The sequence below is a fragment of the Tetrao urogallus genome, assembly GCF_951394365.1.
Source record: "Tetrao urogallus genome assembly, contig: scaffold_110, whole genome shotgun sequence".
In the NCBI taxonomy this organism is placed as follows: domain Eukaryota; kingdom Metazoa; phylum Chordata; class Aves; order Galliformes; family Phasianidae; genus Tetrao; species Tetrao urogallus.
Genome location: NW_027638785.1, coordinates 30,371 through 50,004, shown reverse-complemented (window position 1 = coordinate 50,004; position 19,634 = coordinate 30,371). Strand labels below are relative to the sequence as shown.

Sequence of the window (19,634 nt, the reverse complement as noted above, 5' to 3'; positions counted from 1 at the left end):
GGCGCCGGCTTCCGCTCTCTCCTCCTTTTCCGGTAGCCGGGCAGGAGGGACTTCCGGTTCTGTGTGCGCGCCCGGAGCGAGCTCGCAGCTCCAGGCCGAGCTACTTCCGGTGCCTTTCCGAGCCGCTTCGGCTGCGCTCTCTTACGTCACTTCCGCTAAGCCTTGAACGCGCGCTCTTTTAGGCTGCGCCCCTACGTCACTTCCGGTAGTCCTTGGAACGCGCGCTCTTTCTCCGCACCAACCCCAGCACGGCCGAGAGACAACTTCCGGTGCTGCTCTGGGCCGCTTCCTCTCCCCCGCCAGACTACTTCCGGTGCAAGCCACCGCAATCATACCTGAGTTCTTTCGGGACCGCTTCCGCTCTTTTTCGCAGGTACTTCCGCCGTTAGGCCACATCACTTCCGGTGCGCTGTGGTGGCGCGCAATTCCCTGACCAATCCGAGCGTTGCAAAGAAACAACTTCCGTTGCTGCTCAGGGCCGCTTCCGCGCTCTCTCGCCACACTACTTCCGGTGCAAGCCACCGCGCTCATCCCTCGCCCAATCCCTGCGTTCTTTCTGGACCACTTCCGTTGCTGCTCAGCGACACTTCCGCCCCTTCTCCTCATGACTTCCGGTGCATTCCGCTCCTTTCATTCCTCGCCCAATCTCTGCGTTCTTTCTCCTCAACTTCCGGTGCCGCTCGCTTCCACTTCCGCCCTTTCCTATTACCTCTTCCGTTGCCCTTTTCCGCCGTCCTTCGTTCTCCCACCAATCCCCTCGTCCCGGCCGGTCAACTTCCGGTCAGCTTCACAGAGCCACATCCGGTCGTCGGCAGAACAACTTCCGGTGCAGTTTTATGCGCGCGCTCCTCCACCAATCCCCGCTTTCCTTTGGAAAATCTCCCCCTGCTCCTCGCAGCCACTTCCGCTCTGCTGCTGCACCACTTCCGTCGCCGCTCATTCCTCGACCCTCCGTTGCTTGGCGACGATTTCCGGTGCGTCGCAGACCGACTTCCGGTATTCGTCCCGATCCCCCCCTCCCGGTCACGGGATCAAGAAGCCTCTGAAGGCCGACTTCCGGTGCTTTCAAGCCCTTTACTTCCGGTTACGGGCGGCACCGGCCGCTCCCACTTCAGCTCCGCTTCCGCTGTTTCCCCGCCGCCATTTTTCCCGTTCCGCCGCCATTTTCCGCTATCTTCACTCTCGACTGCCGGTACTCCGCTCGCCTATTCGCTCTTTTCCGGGTTTTGGACGCTGTTCCGGTCTATGCAAGCGTCACTTCCGGCGTGTCGTTCATCCTTCAATAGTTTTCGGCTTCCCATTCCCCGTTTTTGCTCCACTTCCGGTCCGTGCAAGCCTCACTTCCGGTGTGCTGCTCACCCTGGCCGACATTTTGTCGTTTGGAGCGCGACTTCCTGGCTGTACGTCAATTTCCGGCCCGGCTTTGCGTCACTTCCGGTTTCAGCGCTCTTCCCGTCGGCTCTTCGTAGTTTTCAGCGGCGCTTCCGGGTTTCGGCTCAGCCTCCCAGGAGGGTTCGGTTTCGTGACGTCACATCCGGTTCTCCCCTTACGTCACTTCCGTTCCTCGACGGCATTTCCGGCGCTGGGACTCACGAGGAAAGCGGGCGGGATGCCGAAACGCAGCAAGAAGGGCGAAGATGGCGGTGAGGGGGGAGGAGGGGGGGGTATGGGGCGCTATGGGGCGCTATGGGGTTTCTATGGGGTCTCTATAGGGTCTGTATGGGGCTCTATGGGGTCTCTATGGGGCTCTATGGGGTTTCTATGGGGTTTCTGTGGGGATTATTGGGGCTCTATGGGGCTCTATGGGGTTTCTATGGGGTCTCTGTGGGGCCCTATGGGGTCTCTATGGGACTCTATGGGGTCTCTATGGGGCGCTATGGGGTTTTATGGGGTTTCTTTGGGGATTATTGGGGTTCTATGGGGCTCTGTGGGGTCTCTACGAGGCTCTACGAGGCTCTATGGGGCTCTATGGGGTTTCTATGGGGTTTCTGTGGGGATTATTGGGGCTCTATGGGGTTTCTATGGGGTCTCTATGGGGTTTCTATGGGGTCTCTGTGGGGCCCTATGGGGTCTCTATGGGATTCTATGGGGTTTCTATGGGGTCTCTATAGGGTCTCTATGGGGCTCTATGGGGCTCTTTGGGGTTTCTATGGGGTTTCTGTGGGGATTATTGGGGCTCTATGGGGTCTCTGTGGGGCCCTATGGGGTCTCTATGGGACTCTTTGGGGTTTTTATGGGGTCTCTATAGGGTCTGTATGGGGCTCTGTGGGGTTTCTATGGGTCTCTATGGGGCTCTATAGGGTTTCTACAGGGTTTCTATGGGGCTCTCTGGGGTTTCTGTGGGGTTTCTATGGGGTCTGTGTGGCTCTATGGGGCTCTGTAGGGTTTGTATGGGGTCTTTATGGGGTTCTATGGGGTCTTTATGGGGCTCTATGGGGTCTCTATGGGGCTCTATGGGGTTTCTATGGGGTTTCTGTGGGGATTATTGGGGCTCTATGGGGTCTCTATGGGGCTCTATGGGGTTTCTATGGGGTTTCTGTGGGGATTATTGGGGCTCTATGGGGTCTCTATGGGGCTCTATGGGGTTTCTATAGGGTTTCTATGGGGCTCTCTGGGGTTTCTGTGGGATTTCTATGGGGTCTGTGGCTCTATGGGGTTTGTATGGGGTCTTTATGGGGCTCTATGGGGTTTCTATGGGGCTCTGTGAGGCTCTATGGGGTCTGTGGGTCTCTATGGGGTTTCTGTGTCCCTATGGGGTCTCTATGGGGTCTGTGGGGCTCTATGGGGTTTCTATGGGATCCCTGTGTCCCTATGGGGTCTCTATGGGGGCTGTGGGGCTCTATGGGGTCTCTATGGGGCCCCTGTGTCCTAATGGGGTCTCTATGGGGTCTGTGGGGCTCTATGGGGTCTCTATAGGGCCCCTGTGTCCCTATGGGGTCTCTATGGGGTCTGTGGGGCTCTATGGGGTCTCTATGGGGCCCCTTTGTCCCTATGGGGTCTCTATGGGGTTTTTGCGTCCCTATGGGGTCCCTATGGGGCCCTTTTGTCCCTATGGGGTCTCTATGGGGTCTGTGGGGCTCTATGGGGTTTCTATGGGATCCCTGTGTCCCTATGGGGTCTCTATGGGGTTTCTTTGTCCCTATGGGGTCTCTATGGGATCCCTGTGTCCCTATGGGGTCTCTATGGGGTTTTTGCGTCCCTATGGGGTCTCTATGGGGTTTCTTGGTCCCTATGGGGTCCCTATGGGGTTTTTGCGTCCCTATGGGGTCTCTATGGGGCCCCTGTGTCCCTATGGGGTCTCTATGGGGCCCCTGTGTCCCTATGGGGTCTCTATGGGGTCTGTGGGGCTCTATGGGGTCTCTATAGGGCCCCTGTGTCCCTATGGGGTCTCTATGGGGTCTGTGGGGCTCTATGGGGTCTCTATGGGGCCCCTTTGTCCCTATGGGGTCTCTATGGGGTTTTTGCGTCCCTATGGGGTCCCTATGGGGCCCTTTTGTCCCTATGGGGTCTCTATGGGGTCTGTGGGGCTCTATGGGGTTTCTATGGGATCCCTGTGTCCCTATGGGGTCTCTATGGGGTCTTTGTGTCCCTATGGGGTCTCTATAGGGCCCCTGTGTCCCTATGGGGTCTCTATGGGGTCTGTGGGGCTCTATGGGGTCTCTATGGGGCCCCTTTGTCCCTATGGGGTCTCTATGGGGTTTTTGCGTCCCTATGGGGTCCCTATGGGGCCCTTTTGTCCCTATGGGGTCTCTATGGGGTCTGTGGGGCTCTATGGGGTTTCTATGGGATCCCTGTGTCCCTATGGGGTCTCTATGGGGTCTTTGTGTCCCTATGGGGTCTCTATGGGGCCCCTTTGTCCCTATGGGGTCTCTATGGTGCCCCTGTGTCCCTATGGGGTCCCTATGGGGTCCCTGTGTCCCTATGGGGTTCCTGTGTCCCTATGAGGTCTCTTTGTCCCTATGGGGTCCCTATGGGGTCTTTGTGTCCCTATGGGGTCCCTGTGTCCGTATGGGGTCTCTATGGGGTCCCTGTGTCCCTATGGGGTCTCTATGGGGTTTCTTTGTCCCTATGGGGTCTCTATGGGATCCCTGTGTCCCTATGGGGTTTCTCTGGGGTTTTTGCGTCCCTATGGGGTCTTTATGGGGTTTCTTTGTCCCTATGGGGTCCCTATGGGGTTTTTGCGTCCCTATGGGGTCTCTATGGGGCCCCTTTGTCCCTATGGGGTCTCTATGGGGTCTGTGGGGCTCTATGGGGTCTCTATGGGGCCCCTGTGTCCCTATGGGGTCTCTATGGGGTCTGTGGGGCTCTATGGGGTCTCTATAGGGCCCCTGTGTCCCTATGGGGTCTCTATGGGGTCTGTGGGGCTCTATGGGGTCTCTATGGGGCCCCTTTGTCCCTATGGGGTCTCTATGGGGTTTTTGCGTCCCTATGGGGTCCCTATGGGGCCCTTTTGTCCCTATGGGGTCTCTATGGGGTCTGTGGGGCTCTATGGGGTTTCTATGGGATTCCTGTGTCCCTATGGGGTCTCTATGGGGTCTTTGTGTCCCTATGGGGTCTCTATGGGGCCCCTTTGTCCCTATGGGGTCTCTATGGTGCCCCTGTGTCCCTATGGGGTCCCTATGGGGTCCCTGTGTCCCTATGGGGTTCCTGTGTCCCTATGAGGTCTCTTTGTCCCTATGGGGTCCCTATGGGGTCTTTGTGTCCCTATGGGGTCCCTGTGTCCGTATGGGGTCTCTATGGGGTCCCTGTGTCCCTATGGGGTCTCTATGGGGTTTCTTTGTCCCTATGGGGTCTCTATGGGATCCCTGTGTCCCTATGGGGTTTCTCTGGGGTTTTTGCGTCCCTATGGGGTCTTTATGGGGTTTCTTTGTCCCTATGGGGTCCCTATGGGGTTTTTGCGTCCCTATGGGGTCTCTATGGGGCCCCTTTGTCCCTATGGGGTCTCTATGGGGTCTGTGGGGCTCTATGGGGTCTCTATGGGGCCCCTGTGTCCCTATGGGGTCTCTATGGGGTCTGTGGGGCTCTATGGGGTCTCTATAGGGCCCCTGTGTCCCTATGGGGTCTCTATGGGGTCTGTGGGGCTCTATGGGGTCTCTATGGGGCCCCTTTGTCCCTATGGGGTCTCTATGGGGTTTTTGCGTCCCTATGGGGTCCCTATGGGGCCCTTTTGTCCCTATGGGGTCTCTATGGGGTCTGTGGGGCTCTATGGGGTTTCTATGGGATCCCTGTGTCCCTATGGGGTCTCTATGGGGTTTCTTTGTCCCTATGGGGTCTCTATGGGGTCTTTGTGTCCCTATGGGGTCTCTATGGGGCCCCTTTGTCCCTATGGGGTCCCTATGGGATCCCTGTGTCCCTATGGGGTCTCTATGGGGTCTGTGGGGCTCTATGGGGTCCCTATGGGGTCCCTGTGTCCCTATGGGGTCCCTGTGTTCCTATGGGGTTCCTGTGTCCCTATGAGGTCTCTTTGTCCCTATGGGGTCCCTATGGGGTCTTTGTGTCCCTATGGGGTCCCTGTGTCCGTATGGGGTCTCTATGGGATCCCTGTGTCCCTATGGGGTCTCTATGGGGTTTCTTTGTCCCTATGGGGTCCCTATGGGGTCTTTGCGTCCCTATGGGGTCCCTGAGGCGCGTTTATGGGGCAGACGGGGCGGCGGCGAAGTCACGGCGCGAGGATTCGGCCCTATACGAGGATCCCCCGGTGCGGGAAGAGACGGCGGAGGGGCGACCCTATAACCTGAAAGTGACCTCATGGAACGTGGACGGGGTCAGAGCCTGGGTGAAGAAAGGGGGGCTGAAGGTAACGGGGCCTGCGGGGTCGCTGTGGGGTTACGGGGTCTGTGGGGTCGGGGGGGACATTGGGGTCAATGGGGGTTATGGGGATATTGGGGTCAATCGGGGCATTGGGGTCAATGGGGGTAATGGGGTCAATGGGGGCATTGGGGCTTATGGGATCATTGGGGCTTATGGGGGCATTGGGGTCAATGGGGGCATTGGGGGTTATGGGGTCAATGGGGTCGATGGGGTTATGGGGTCATTGGGGGAAATGGGGTCTGTGGCGTCGATGGGGGCATTGGGGTCAGTGGGGGTTATGGGGTCATTGGGGTCGGCGGGGGTTATGGGGTCAGTGGGGGTTATGGGGTCAATAGGGTTTATGGGGGCAATGGGAGCATTGGGGTCAATGAGGTTTATGGGGTCACTGGGGTCTATGGGGGCATTAGGGTCAATGGGGTCAGTGGGGGAAATGGGGTCATTGGGGGTTATGGGGTCATTGGGGGTTATGGGGGCATTGGGGTCTATGGGGGCATTGGGGTCATTGGGGTCAATGGGGCTATGGGGGCATTGGGGTCAACGGGGACTTTGGGGTCAGTGGGGGTTATGGGGATATTGGGGTCAATGGGGGCATTGGGGGTTATGGGGTCATTGGGGTCAATGGGGTTATGGGGTCATTGGGGTCGATGGGGGCAATGGGAGCATTGGGGTTATGGGGTCAATGGGGTCATTGGGGTCAATGGGGGTTATGGGGTCATTGGGGTTATGGGGTCATTGGGGTCAATGGGGTCATTGGGGTCAATGGGGGTTATGGGGTCATTGGGGTTATGGGGTCATTGGGGTCAATGGGGTTGTGGGGTCATTGGGGGCATTGGTAGTTATGGGGTCATTAGGGTCAATGGGGTCATTGGGGTCAATGGGGTTATGCGGTCATTGGGGTCGATGGGAGCATTGGGGGTTATGGGGTCAATGGGGTCAATGGGGGCATTGCGGTCAATGGGGGCAATGGGGTCAGTGGGGGTCATTGGGGTTATGGGGTCGGGGGGGACATTGGGGTCAGTGGGGGTTATGGGGTCAATGGGGTCATTGGGGTCAATGGGGTTATGGGGTCATTGGGGTCAATGGCGTTATGGGGTCATTGGGGTCAATGGGGGCAATGGGGTCATTGGGGTCAATGGGGTCGATGGGAGCATTGGGGGTTATGGGGTCAATGGGGTCAACGGGGTTGGGGGGGACATTGGGGTCAGTGGGGGTTGTGGGGTCATTGGGGTTATGGGGTCATTGGGGTCAATGGGGTCATTGGGGTCAATGGGGTTATGGGGTCATTGGGGTCGATGGGGGCAATGGGGGCATTGGAGTCAATGGGGGTTATGGGGTTAATGGGGGTTATGGGGCCAATGGGGGCATTGGGGTTATGGGGTCATTGGGGTCAATGGGGGCATTGGGGGTTATGGGGTCAATGGGGTCATTGGGGTCAATGGGGGCAATGGGTTGGGGGGGATATTGGGGTCAATGGGGGTTATGGGGTCAATGGGGGTCTATGGGGTCATTGGTGTCAATGGGGGCATTGGGGTCGGGGGGGGTTATGGGGTCAGTGGGGTTTCCGGGTCTGTGGGGTCGGGGGGGGGGTTTTGGGGTCAATGGGGTCAATGGGGGCATTGGGGTCCATGGGGTCACTGGGAGAAATGGGGTCATTGGGGGTTATGGGGGCATTGGGGTCAATGGGGGCATTGGGGGTTATGGGGTCAATGGGGTCAATGGGTCGGGGGGGATATTGGGGTCAATGGGGGTTATGGGGTCAATGGGGGTCTATGGGGGCATTGGGGGTCATTGGGGGTTATGGGGTCATTGGGGTCAATGGGGTCATTGGGGGTTATGGGGTCATTGGGGTCAATGGGGTCATTGGGGGTTATGGGGTCATTGGGGTCAATGGGGTCAATGGGAGTATTGGGGTCATTGGGGTCTATGGGGGCATTGGGGTCAATGGGGGTTATGGGGTCATTGGGGTCAATCGGGGCATTGGGGTCAATGGGAGCAATGGGGTCAATGGGGGTCATTGGGGGTTATGGGGGCATTGGGGTCAATGGGGGTTATGGGGTCAATGGGGGTTGTGGGGTCATTGGGGTTATGGGGTCATTGGGGTTATGGGGGCATTGGGGTTATGGGGGCATTGGGGTTATGGGGTCATTGGGGTCTATGGGGGCATTGGGGTCAATGGGGTCAGTGGGGGAAATGGGGTCATTGGGGGTTATGGGGTCATTGGGGTCGATGGGGGCAATGGGAGCATTGGGGTCATTGGGGTCTATGGGGGCATTGGGGTCAATGGGGTCAGTGGGGGAAATGGGGTCATTGGGGTCGATGGGGGCAATGGGAGCATTGGGGTTATGGGGTCAATGGGGTCAGTGGGGTCAATGGGGGCAGTGGGGTTAATGGGGGTTATGGGGTCAATGGGGGCATTGGGGTCAATGGGGGTTATGGGGTCATTGGGGTCAATGGGGTCATTGGGGGCATTGGGGTCAATGGGGTCAGTGGGGGTTATGGGGTCTGTGGGGTTGATGGGGGCAACGGGGATTATGGGATCAATGGGAAAATGGGGGCAGTGGCGCCTCTTTATAGGGCCAGGCTGTTTATAGGGCCAGGCTGTTTATGGGGCCAAGTTCCTATAGGGCCAGGCTCTTCATAGGGCCAGGCTCTTTATAGGGCCAGGCTCTTTATAGGGCCAGGCTCTTCATAGGGCCAGGCTGTTTATAGGGCCAGGCTCTTTATAGGGCCAGGCTGTTTATAGGGCCAGGCTCTTTATAGGGCCAGGCTCTTTATAGGGCCAGGCTCTTTATAGGGTCAGGCTCTTTATAGGGTCAGGCTCTTTATAGGGCCAGGCTCTTTATAGGACGAAGTTCCTATAGGGCCAGGCTCTTTATAGGGCCCGGTTCTTTATAGGGCTGCTCTCTTGTAGGCTCAGACCCTCTATAGAGTTTTTCTCTTATAGGGCCAGGCTGTTTATAGGGCCAGGCTCTTTATAGGGCCAGGTTCTTTATAGGATCTTTATAGGGTCAGGCTCTTTATAGGGCCAGGTTCTTATAGGATCAGCCTCTTTATAGGGCCAGGCTGTTTATAGGGTCAGGCTCTTTATGGGGCCAAGTTCCTATAGGACCAGGCTCTTTATAGGGCTGCTCTCTTATAGGGTCAGACCCTTTATAGGGTTTCTCTCTTATAGGGCCAGGCACTTTATAGGGCCAAGTTCCTATAGGGCCAGGCTCTTTATAGGGCCAGGTTCTTTATAGGATCTTTATAGGGCCAGGCTCTTTATAGGGCCAGGTTCTTATAGGATCAGCCTCTTTATAGGGCCAGGCTGTTTATAGGGTCAGGCTCTTTATAGGGCCAGGCTCTTTATAGGGCCAGGTTCTTATAGGATCAGCCTCTTTATAGGGCCAGGCTCTTTATAGGGCCAGGCTCTTAATTGGGCCAGGCTCTTTATAGGGTTGTTATAGGGCCAGGCTCTTTATAGGGCTGTTGTAGGGTCAGGCTCTTTATAGGGCCAGGCTCTTTATAGGGCCAGGTTCTTATAGGATCAGCCTCTTTATAGGGCCAGGCTGTTTATAGGGTCAGGCTCTTTATAGGGCCAGGCTCTTTATAGGGCCAGGCTCTTAATTGGGCCAGGCTCTTTATAGGGCTGTTATAGGGCCAGGCTCTTTGTAGGGCTGTTATAGGGTCAGGCTCTTTATAGGGCTGTTATAGGGTCAGGCTCTTTATAGGGCTGTTGTAGGGCCAGGCTCTTTGTAGGGCTGTTATAGGGTCAGGCTCTTTATAGGGCTGTTATAGGGTCAGGCTCTTTATAGGGCTGTTATAGGGTCAGGCTCTTTGTAGGGCTGTTATAGGGCCAGGCTCTTTGTAGGGCTGTTATAGGGTCAGGCTCTTTATAGGGCTGTTATAGGGCCATGCTCTTTATAGGGCTGTTATAGGGTCAGGCTCTTTGTAGGGCTGTTGTAGGGTCAGGCTCTTTATAGGGCTGTTATAGGGCCATGCTCTTTATAGGGCTGTTATAGGGCCAGGCTCTTTATAGGGCTGTTATAGGGTCAGGCTCTTTATAGGGCTGTTATAGGGCCAGGCTCTTTATAGGGCTGTTATAGGGTCAGGCTCTTTATAGGGCTGTTGTAGGGCCAGGCTCTTTATAGGGCTGTTATAGGGCCAGGCTCTTTATAGGGCTGTTATAGGGCTAGGCTCTTTATAGGGCTGTTATAGGGTCAGGCTCTTTATAGGGCTGTTATAGGGTCAGGCTCTTTATAGGGCTGTTATAGGGCCAGGCTCTTTATAGGGCTGTTATAGGGCCAGGCTCTTTGTAGGGCTGTTATAGGGTCAGGCTCTTTATAGGGCTGTTATAGGGCCAGGCTCTTTATAGGGCTGTTATAGGGTCAGGCTCTTTATAGGGCTGTTATAGGGTCAGGCTCTTTATAGGGCTGTTATAGGGCCAGGCTCTTTGTAGGGCTGTTATAGGGTCAGGCTCTTTATAGGGCTGTTATAGGGTCAGGCTCTTTATAGGGCTGTTATAGGGCCAGGCTCTTTATAGGGCTGTTATAGGGTCAGGCTCTTTATAGGGCTGTTATAGGGCCAGGCTCTTTGTAGGGCTGTTATAGGGTCAGGCTCTTTATAGGGCTGTTATAGGGCCAGGCTCTTTATAGGGCTGTTATAGAGTCAGGCTCTTTATAGGGCTGTTGTAGGGCCAGGCTCTTTATAGGGCTGTTATAGGGCCAGGCTCTTTATAGGGCTGTTATAGGGCCAGGCTCTTTATAGGGCTGTTATAGGGCCAGGCTCTTTATAGGGCTGTTGTAGGGTCAGGCTCTTTATAGGGCTGTTATAGGGCCATGCTCTTTATAGGGCTGTTATAGGGCCAGGCTCTTTATAGGGCTGTTATAGGGTCAGGCTCTTTATAGGGCTGTTATAGGGTCAGGCTCTTTATAGGGCTGTTGTAGGGCCAGGCTCTTTATAGGGCTGTTATAGGGCCAGGCTCTTTATAGGGCTGTTATAGGGCCAGGCTCTTTATAGGGCTGTTATAGGGCCAGGCTCTTTATAGGGCTGTTATAGGGCCAGGCTCTTTATAGGGCTGTTATAGGGCCAGGCTCTTTATAGGGCTGTTATAGGGCCAGGCTCTTTATAGGGCTGTTATAGGGCCAGGCTCTTTATAGGGCTGTTATAGGGCCAGGCTCTTTGTAGGGCTGTTATAGGGCCAGGCTCTTTATAGGGCTGTTATAGGGCCAGGCTCTTTATAGGGGTGTTGTAGGGTCAGGCTCTTTATAGGGCTGTTGTAGGGCTAGGCTCTTTATAGGGCTGTTATAGGGCCAGGCTCTTTATAGGGCTGTTATAGGGCCAGGCTCTTTTAGGGCTGTTATAGGGCCAGGCTCTTTATAGGGCTGTTATAGGGCCAGGCTCTTTTAGGGCTGTTATAGGGTCAGGCTCTTTATAGGGCTGTTATAGGGTCAGGCTCTTTGTAGGGCTGTTATAGGGCCAGGCTCTTTATAGGGCTGTTATAGGGCCAGGCTCTTTATAGGGCTGTTATAGGGCCAGGCTCTTTATAGGGCTGTTATAGGGTCAGGCTCTTTATAGGGCTGTTATAGGGCCAGGCTCTTTATAGGGCTGTTATAGGGTCAGGCTCTTTGTAGGGCTGTTATAGGGTCAGGCTCTTTACAGGGCTGTTATAGGGCCAGGCTCTTTATAGGGCTGTTATAGGGCCAGGCTCTTTATAGGGCTGTTATAGGGTCAGGCTCTTTACAGGGCTGTTATAGGGCCAGGCTCTTTATAGGGCTGTTGTAGGGTCAGGCTCTTTATAGGGCTGTTGTAGGGTCAGGCTCTTTATAGGGCCAAGCTCTTTATAGGATCAGGTTTTTTATAGGGTCTCTCTCTTATAGGGTCAGAGCCTTTATAGGGTCAGGCCCTCTATAGGATCAGGCTTTTTATAGGGCCAGGCTGTTTATAGGGCCAGGTTCCTATAGGCCCAGGCTGTTTATAGGGCTGTTATAGGGCCAGGCTCTTTATGGGGCCAGGCTCTTTATAGGGCCAGGCTGTTTATAGGGCTGTTATAGGGCCAGGCTCTTTATGGGGCCAGGCTCTTTATAGGGCTGTTATAGGGCCAGGTTCTTTATAGGGTCAGGCTGTTTATAGGGCCAGGCCTTTTATAGGGCTTCTTTCTTATAGGGTCAGACCCTTTATAGGGTCAGGCTGTTTATAGGGCCAGGCTCTTTATGGGGCTGTTATAGGGCCAGGCTCTTTATAGGGTCAGGCTGTTTATAGGGCCAGGCTCTTTATGGGGCTGTTATAGGGCCAGGCCCTTTATAGGGTCAGGCTGTTTATAGGGCCAGGCCTTTTATAGGGCTTCTCTCTTATGGGCTCAGACCCTTTATAGGGCCAGGCTCTTTATAGGGCTGTTATAGGGCCAGGCTCTTTATAGGGCCAGGCTCTTTATGGGGTCAGGTTCCTATAGGATCAGGCTCTTTATAGGGCCAAGTTCCTATAGGGCCAGGCCGTTTATAGGGCCAGCCCCCTTATAGGGTTTTTCCTCCCCTTGCAGTGGATCGAAGCCGAGGCCCCCGACGTCCTTTGCCTGCAGGAAACCAAATGTGGGGCCTCTTTATAGGGCTGTTATAGGGCCAGGCTCTTTATAGGGCTGTTATAGGGCCAGGCTCTTTGTAGGGCTGTTATAGGGTCAGGCTCTTTGTAGGGCTGTTATAGGGCCAGGCTCTTTATAGGGCTGTTATAGGGTCAGGCTCTTTATAGGGCTGTTATAGGGTCAGGCTCTTTATAGGGCTGTTATAGGGTCAGGCTCTTTATAGGGCTGTTATAGGGCCAGGCTCTTTATAGGGTCAGGCTCTTTATAGGATCTTTATAGGGTCAGGCCCTTTATAGGGTCAGGCTGTTTATAGGGCCAAACCTTTTATAAGGCTTCTCTCTTATGGGCTCAGACCCTTTATAGGGCCAGGCTCTTTATGGGGCCAAGTTCGTATAGGGTCAGGCTCTTTATAGGGCCAGGCTGTTTATAGGGCCAGGCCCCTTATAGGGTTTTTCCCCCCCTTGCAGTGGATCGAAGCCGAGGCCCCCGACGTCCTTTGCCTGCAGGAAACCAAATGTGGGGCCGAGGGGCTCCCAGCCGAGCTGCGCCAGCTGCCCCTCCTGCCCCATAAGTTCTGGGGCAGCGCCGTGGGGCGGCCGGGGTACAGCGGAGTGGGGCTGCTGAGCAGGACGGAGCCCATCAGGGTGACCCACGGCATCGGTGCGACCCCAAAGCCCCCTTTATGGCCCTAAAAGCAGCCTTTATGGCCCCAAAATCCCCTTTTATGGGCCCTTCATGGCCCCAAAATCCCCCTTTATGGCCCCAAAATCCCCTTTATGGCCCCTTTATGGCCCCAAAATCCCCTTTATGGCCCCCAAATCCCCTTTATGGCCCCTTTATGGCCCCAAAATCCCCCTTTCTGACCCCAAAATCCCCTTTATGGCCCCAAAATCCCCTTTATGGCCCCAAAATCTCCTTTATGGCCCCAAAATCCCCCTTTATGGCCCCTTTATGGCCCCAAAATCCCCTTTATGGCCCCTTTATGGCCCCCAAATCCCCTTTATGGCCACTTTCTGGCCCCAAAATCCCCCTTTATGGCCCCAAAATCCCCTTTATGGCCCCTTTATGGCCCCAAAATCCCCCTTTATGGCCCCCAAATCCCCTTTATGGCCCCTTTATGGCCCTAAAAGCAGCCTTTATGGCCCCTAAATCCCCTTTATGGCCCCAAAATCCCCTTTATGGCCCCCAAATCCCCTTTATGGCCCCTTTATGGCCCCAAAATCCCCTTTATGGCCCCAAAATCCCATTTATGGCCCCAAAATCCCCTTTATGGCCCCCAAATCCCCTTTATGGCCCCTTTATGGCCCCAAAATCCCCTTTATGGCCCCAAAATCCCCTTTATGGCCCCCAAATCCCCTTTATGGCCCCAAAATCCCCTTTATGGCCCCAAAATCCCCCTTTATGGCCCCAAAATCCCCTTTATGGCCCCAAAATCACCTTTATGGCCCCAAATCCCCCTTTATGGCCCCAAAATCCCCTTTCTGACCCAAAATCTCACCTTATGGCCCCAAAATCCCCCTTTATGGCCCCAAAATCCCCTTTATGGCCTTAAAAGCCCCCTTTATGGCCCCAAAATCCCCTTTATGGCCCCAAAATCCCCCTTTATGGCCTTAAAAGCCCCCTTTATGACCCCAAAATCCCCCTTTATTGCCCCAAAATCCCCTTTATGGCCCCTTTATGGCCCCAAAATCCCCCTTTATGGCCCCAAAATCCCCTTTCTGACCCCAAAATCCCCTTTCTGACCCCAAAATCCCCTTATGGCCCCAAAATCCCCCTTTCTGACCCCAAAATCCCCTTTATGGCCCCAAAATCCCCTTTCTGACCCCAAAATCCCCCTTTATGGCCCCAAAATCCCCTTTATGGCCCCAAAATCCCACTTTATGGCCCCAAAATCCCCTTATGGCCCCTTCATGGCCCCAAAATCCCCTTTCTGACCCCAAAATCCCCCTTTGTGAACCCAAAATCCCACTTTATGGCCCCAAAATCCCCCTTTATGGCCCCAAAATCCCCTTTCTGACCCCCAAAATCCCCTTTATGGCCCCTTTATGGCCCCAAAATCCCCTTTATGGCCCCAAAATCCCCCTTTCTGAACCCAAAATCCCCCTTTATGGCCCCAAAATCCCCCTTTATGGCCCCAAAATCCCCTTTTATGGGCCCTTCATGGCCCCAAAATCCCCCTTTATGGCCCCAAAATCCCCTTTATGGCCCCAAAATCCCCTTTATGGCCCCTTTATGGCCCCAAAATCCCCTTCATGGCCCCAAAATCCCCTTATGGCCCCTTCATGGCCACAAAATCCCCCTTTCTGGCCCCAAAATCCCCCTTTATGGGCCCTTCATGGCCACAAAATCCCCTTTCTGACCCCAAAATCCCCCTTTGTGAACCCAAAATCCCACTTTATGGCCCCAAATTCCCCCTTTATGGCCCCAAAATCCCCCTTTATGGCCCCAAAATCCCCTTTATGGCCCCCAAATCCCCTTTATGGCCCCTTTATGGCCCCAAAATCCCACTTTATGGCCGCAAATCCCCCTTTATGGGCCCTTCATGGCCCTAAAATCCCCCTTTATGGCCCCAAAATCCCCCTTTCTGACCCCAAAATCCCCTTTATGGCCCCAAAATCCCCCTTTATGGCCCCAAAATCCCACTTTATGGCCCCAAAATCCCCCTTTATGGCCCCAAAATCCCCTTTATGGCCCCTTTATGGCCCCAAAATCCCCTTTATGGCCTTAAAAGCCCCCTTTATGGCCCCCAAATCCCCCTTTATGGCCCCAAAATCCCCTTTATGGCCCCTTTATGGCCCCAAATCCCCTTTTATGGCCCCAAAATCCCCCTTTATTGCCCCAAAATCCCCTTTCTGACCCCAAAATCCCCTTTATGGCCCCAAAATCCCCCTTTATGGCCCCAAAATCCCACTTTATGGCCCCCAAACCCCCTTTATGGCCCCAAAATCCCCCTTTGTGAACCCAAAATCCCACTTTATGGCTCCCAAATCCCCTTTATGGCTTCTTTATGGCCTCAAAACCCCCTTTATGGCCCCAAAATCCCCTTTATGGCCCCTTTATGGCCCCAAAATCCCCCTTTGTGAACCCAAAATCCCCTTTATGGCCCCTGAATTTCCTTTATGGCCCCAAAATCCCCTTTATGGCCCCCAAATCCTCCTTTCTGGCCCCAAAATCCCCTTTATGACCCCAAATCCCCCTTTATGGCCCCAAAATCCCCTTTCTGACCCCAAAATCCCCCTTTATGGCCCCAAAATCCCCTTTATGGCCCCAAAATCCCCTTTATGGCCCCAAAATCTCCTTTATGGCCCCAAAATCCCCCTTTGTGAACCCAAAATCCCCTTTATGGCCCCAAAATCCCCTTTATGGCCCCCAAATCCCCCTTTATGGCCCCAAAATCCCCTTTCTGACCCCAAAATCCCCTTTATGGCCCCTTCATGGCCCCAAAATCCCCTTTATGGCCCCAAAATCCCCTTTATGGCCCCCAAATCCCCCTTTGTGAACCCAAAATCCCACTTTATTGCCCCAAATCCCCCTTTATGGCCCCTTTATGGCCCCAAAATCCCCTTTATGGCCCCAAAATCCCCCTTTATGGCCCCTTTATGGCCCCAAAATCCCCTTTCTGACACCAAAATCCCCTTTATGGCCCCAAAATCCCCTTTATGGCCCCAAATCCCCCTTTATGGCCCCAAAATCCCCTTTATGGCCCCAAAATCTCCTTTATGGCCCCAAAATCCCCCTTTGTGAACCCAAAATCCCCTTTATGGCCCCAAAATCCCCTTTATGGCCCCCAAATCCTCCTTTATGGCCCCAAAATCCCCTTTCTGACCCCAAAATCCCCTTTATGGCCCCTTCATGGCCCCAAAATCCCCTTTATGGCCCCAAAATCCCCTTTATGGCCCCCAAATCCCCCTTTGTGAACCCAAAATCCCACTTCATTGCCCCAAAATCCCCCTTTATGGCCCCTTTATGGCCCCAAAATCCCCTTTCTGACCCCAAAATCCCCCTTTATGGCCCCAAAATCCCCTTTATGGCCCCCAAATCCCCTTTATGGCCCCAAAATCCCCTTTCTGACCCCAAAATCCCCTTATGGCCCCAAAATCCCCTTTCTGGCCCCAAAATCCCCTTTATGGCCCCTTTATGGCCCCAAAATCCCCCTTTCTGGCCCCAAAATCCCCCTTTATGGGCCCTTCATGGCCCCAAAATCCCCTTTCTGACCCCAAAATCCCCTTTATGGTCCCAAAAACCCCCTTTATGGCCCCAAAATCCCCCTTCTGACCCCAAAATCCCCTTTCTGACCCCAAAATCCCCTTTATGGCCCTAAAATCCCCTTTATGGCCCCAAAATCCCCTTTATGGCCCCAAAATTCCCTTTATGGCCTTAAAAGCCCCCTTTATGACCCCAAAATCCACTTTATGGCCCCAAAATCCCCATTTCTCACCCCAAAATCCCCCCCCAAATCCCCACTTCCTCCCCATTTCCTCCCCATTTCCTCCCCTTTTCCCCCCTTTTCACCCCATTCCCACCCCCAAACCCCCCATTCTCCCCCCCAGATCCCCTCTAAACCCCCCAATCCCCCCTTTATCCCCCCAAGACCCCATTATCCCCATCCAAACCCCCCATTTCCTCCCCATATCCCCCACTTCCTCCCCCTTTCCTCCCCTTTTCTCCCCCATTCTCCCCCCCAAACCCCCCATTTCCACCCCAAATCCCCACTTCCTCCCCACTTCCTCCCCTTTCCTCCCCATTTTCTCCCCTTCTCTCCCCTTTCCCCCCCTTTTCCCCCCATTCCCACCCCCAAACCCCCTCTAAACCCTCCCCTAAACCCCCCCATCGCCCCCTACCCCCATATCTCACCCTCTCAACCCCCATTTCCCCCACTTCCTCCCCACTTCCTCCCCATTTCCTCCCCTTTCCTCCCCTTTCCTCCCCTTCTCTCCCCTTTTCTCCCCTATCCCTCCCCCAAACCCCCCGTTTCCTCCCCATTCCCACCCCCAAACCCCCTCTTTTGCCCCCCTACCCCCCATATCTCACCCCCTCACCCCCCATTTCTCCCACTTCCTCCCCATTTCCTCCCCATTTCCTCCCCTTCTCTCCCCTTTTCTCCCCCATTCTCCCCCCCAAACCCCCTCTAAACCCCCCAATCCCCCCTTTATCCCCCCCAGGACCCCATTATTACCCCCCAAACCCCCCATTTCCCCCCCAAAATCCCCATTTCCCCCACTTCCTCCCCATTTCCTCCCCATTTCCTCCCCTTTCCTCCCCTTTCCTCCCCTTCTCTCCCCTTTTCTCCCCTATCCCTCCCCCAAACCCCCCGTTTCCTCCCCATTCCCACCCCCAAACCCCCCCTTTTGCCCCCCTACCCCCCATATCTCACCCCCTCACCCCCCATTTCTCCCACTTCCTCCCCATTTCCTCCCCTTTCCTCCCCTTCTCTCCCCTTTTCTCCCCCATTCTCCCCCCCAAACCCCCTCTAAACCCCCCAAAGCCCCCTTTATCCCCCCCAAGACCCCATTATCCCCCCCCAAACCCCCCATTTCCTCCCCATTCCCACCCCTAAACCCCCCCTTTTGCCCCCCTACCCCCATATCTCACCCTCTCAACCCCCATTTCCCCCACTTCCTCCCCACTTCCTCCCCATTTCCTCCCCTTTCCTCCCCTTTCCTCCCCTTCTCTCCCCTTTTCTCACCTTCTCTCCCCATTTCCTCCCCATTCCCACCCCTAAACCCCCCCTATTGCCCCCCTACCCCCATATCTCACCCTCTCACCCCCCATTTTCCCCCACTTCCTCCCTATTTCCTCCCCTTTCCTCCCCATTTCCTCCCCTTTCCTCCCTATTTCCTCCCCTTTCCTCCCCTTCTCTCCCCTTTTCTCCCCTTCTCTCCCCATTTCCTCCCCATTCCCACCCCTAAACCCCCCCTTTTGCCCCCCTACCCCCATATCTCACCCTCTCACCCCCCATTTTCCCCCACTTCCTCCCCATTTCCTCCCCTTTCCTCCCCTTCTCTCCCCTTTCCTCCCCTTCTCTCCCCTTTTCTCCCCTTCTCTCCCCATTTCCTCCCCATTCCCACCCCCAAACCCCCCCCTTTTGCCCCCCTTCCCCCCATATCTCACCTCCCCCTTTTCCCCCCATTCCCAGGCATCGAGGAACACGACGCCGAGGGCCGCGTCCTGACGGCCGAATTCCCTTCCTTCTACGTCGTCTCCGCTTACGTCCCGAATTCGGGCCGAGGTCTGAACCGCCTCCAATACCGCCAACGTTGGGACCAGGCCTTCAGGGATTTCCTGCTGGCTTTGGATACCCAGAAACCCGTGGTTCTGTGCGGGGATCTGAACGTGGCCCATCAAGAAATCGACCTCAAGAACCCCAAAAGCAACCGGCGTTCGGCCGGCTTCACGCAGGAGGAGAGGGATGGATTTGGGGCGCTGCTGGACGCCGGCTTCCTGGATTCGTTTCGGGTGCTTTACCCCACGGTGCCCCACGCTTACACCTTCTGGACCTACATGGGGGCGGCCAGGGAGCGCAACGTGGGCTGGAGGTTGGATTATTTCCTGCTTTCAGGGCGCCTGCGGGGGGCGCTGTGCGATTCCAAGATCCGCTCGGCGGCCATGGGCAGCGACCACTGCCCCATCACGCTCTACCTGGCCGTGGAGGGCTGAAAACCCCACTAAGTTGGCTCGAAATCCCATTCCTTGACCCCAAATCCCATCAACTTGACCCAAAATCCCGCAATCTTGACCCAAAACCCAACAGAGTTGACCCAAATCCCACTTACTTGGCTCGAAGTCCCATTATTTGACCCCAAATCCCATTACTTGGCCTGAAATCCCATTAACTTGACCCCAAATCCCATTATGTTGACCCCAAACCCAATAAACTTGACCCAAAATCCCATTACTTGACCCAAGATCCCACTTTCTTGGCTCGGAATCCCATTCCTTGGCCCCAAATCCCATTACCTTGGCCTGAAATCCCATTAAGTTGACCCACAATCCAACAATCTTGTCCCAAAACCCAACTGGGTTGACCCAAGATCCCATTACTTGACCCCAAATCCCATTAACTTGACCCTAAATCCTGCAATCTTGACCCAAAACCCAACAGAGTTGACCCAAAATCCCATTGACTTGACCCACGATCCCACAATCTTGACCCAAAACCCAACAGGGTTGACCCAAAATCCCATTGACTTGGCTCAAAATCCCATTCTTTGACCCCAAAATCCAACTGAGTTGACCCCAAATCCCATCACTTGACCCCAAATCCCAT

At 54.9% G+C, this 19,634-nt stretch overlaps 1 protein-coding gene across 1 annotated transcript; it reads left to right on the top strand.

Annotated features, from left to right (window-relative positions):
• Window positions 1–1,609: 1,609 nt before the first annotated feature.
• Window positions 1,610–19,024, top strand: APEX1 (apurinic/apyrimidinic endodeoxyribonuclease 1; the record flags this gene model as incomplete). Its single annotated transcript, XM_079551218.1, has 4 exons — window positions 1,610–1,643; window positions 5,643–5,797; window positions 12,835–13,027; window positions 18,504–19,024. 4 exons carry the CDS (start codon window positions 1,610–1,612, stop codon window positions 19,022–19,024), a joined length of 903 nt encoding a protein of 300 aa, XP_079407344.1.
• Between the last annotated feature and the right edge of the window lie 610 nt (window positions 19,025–19,634).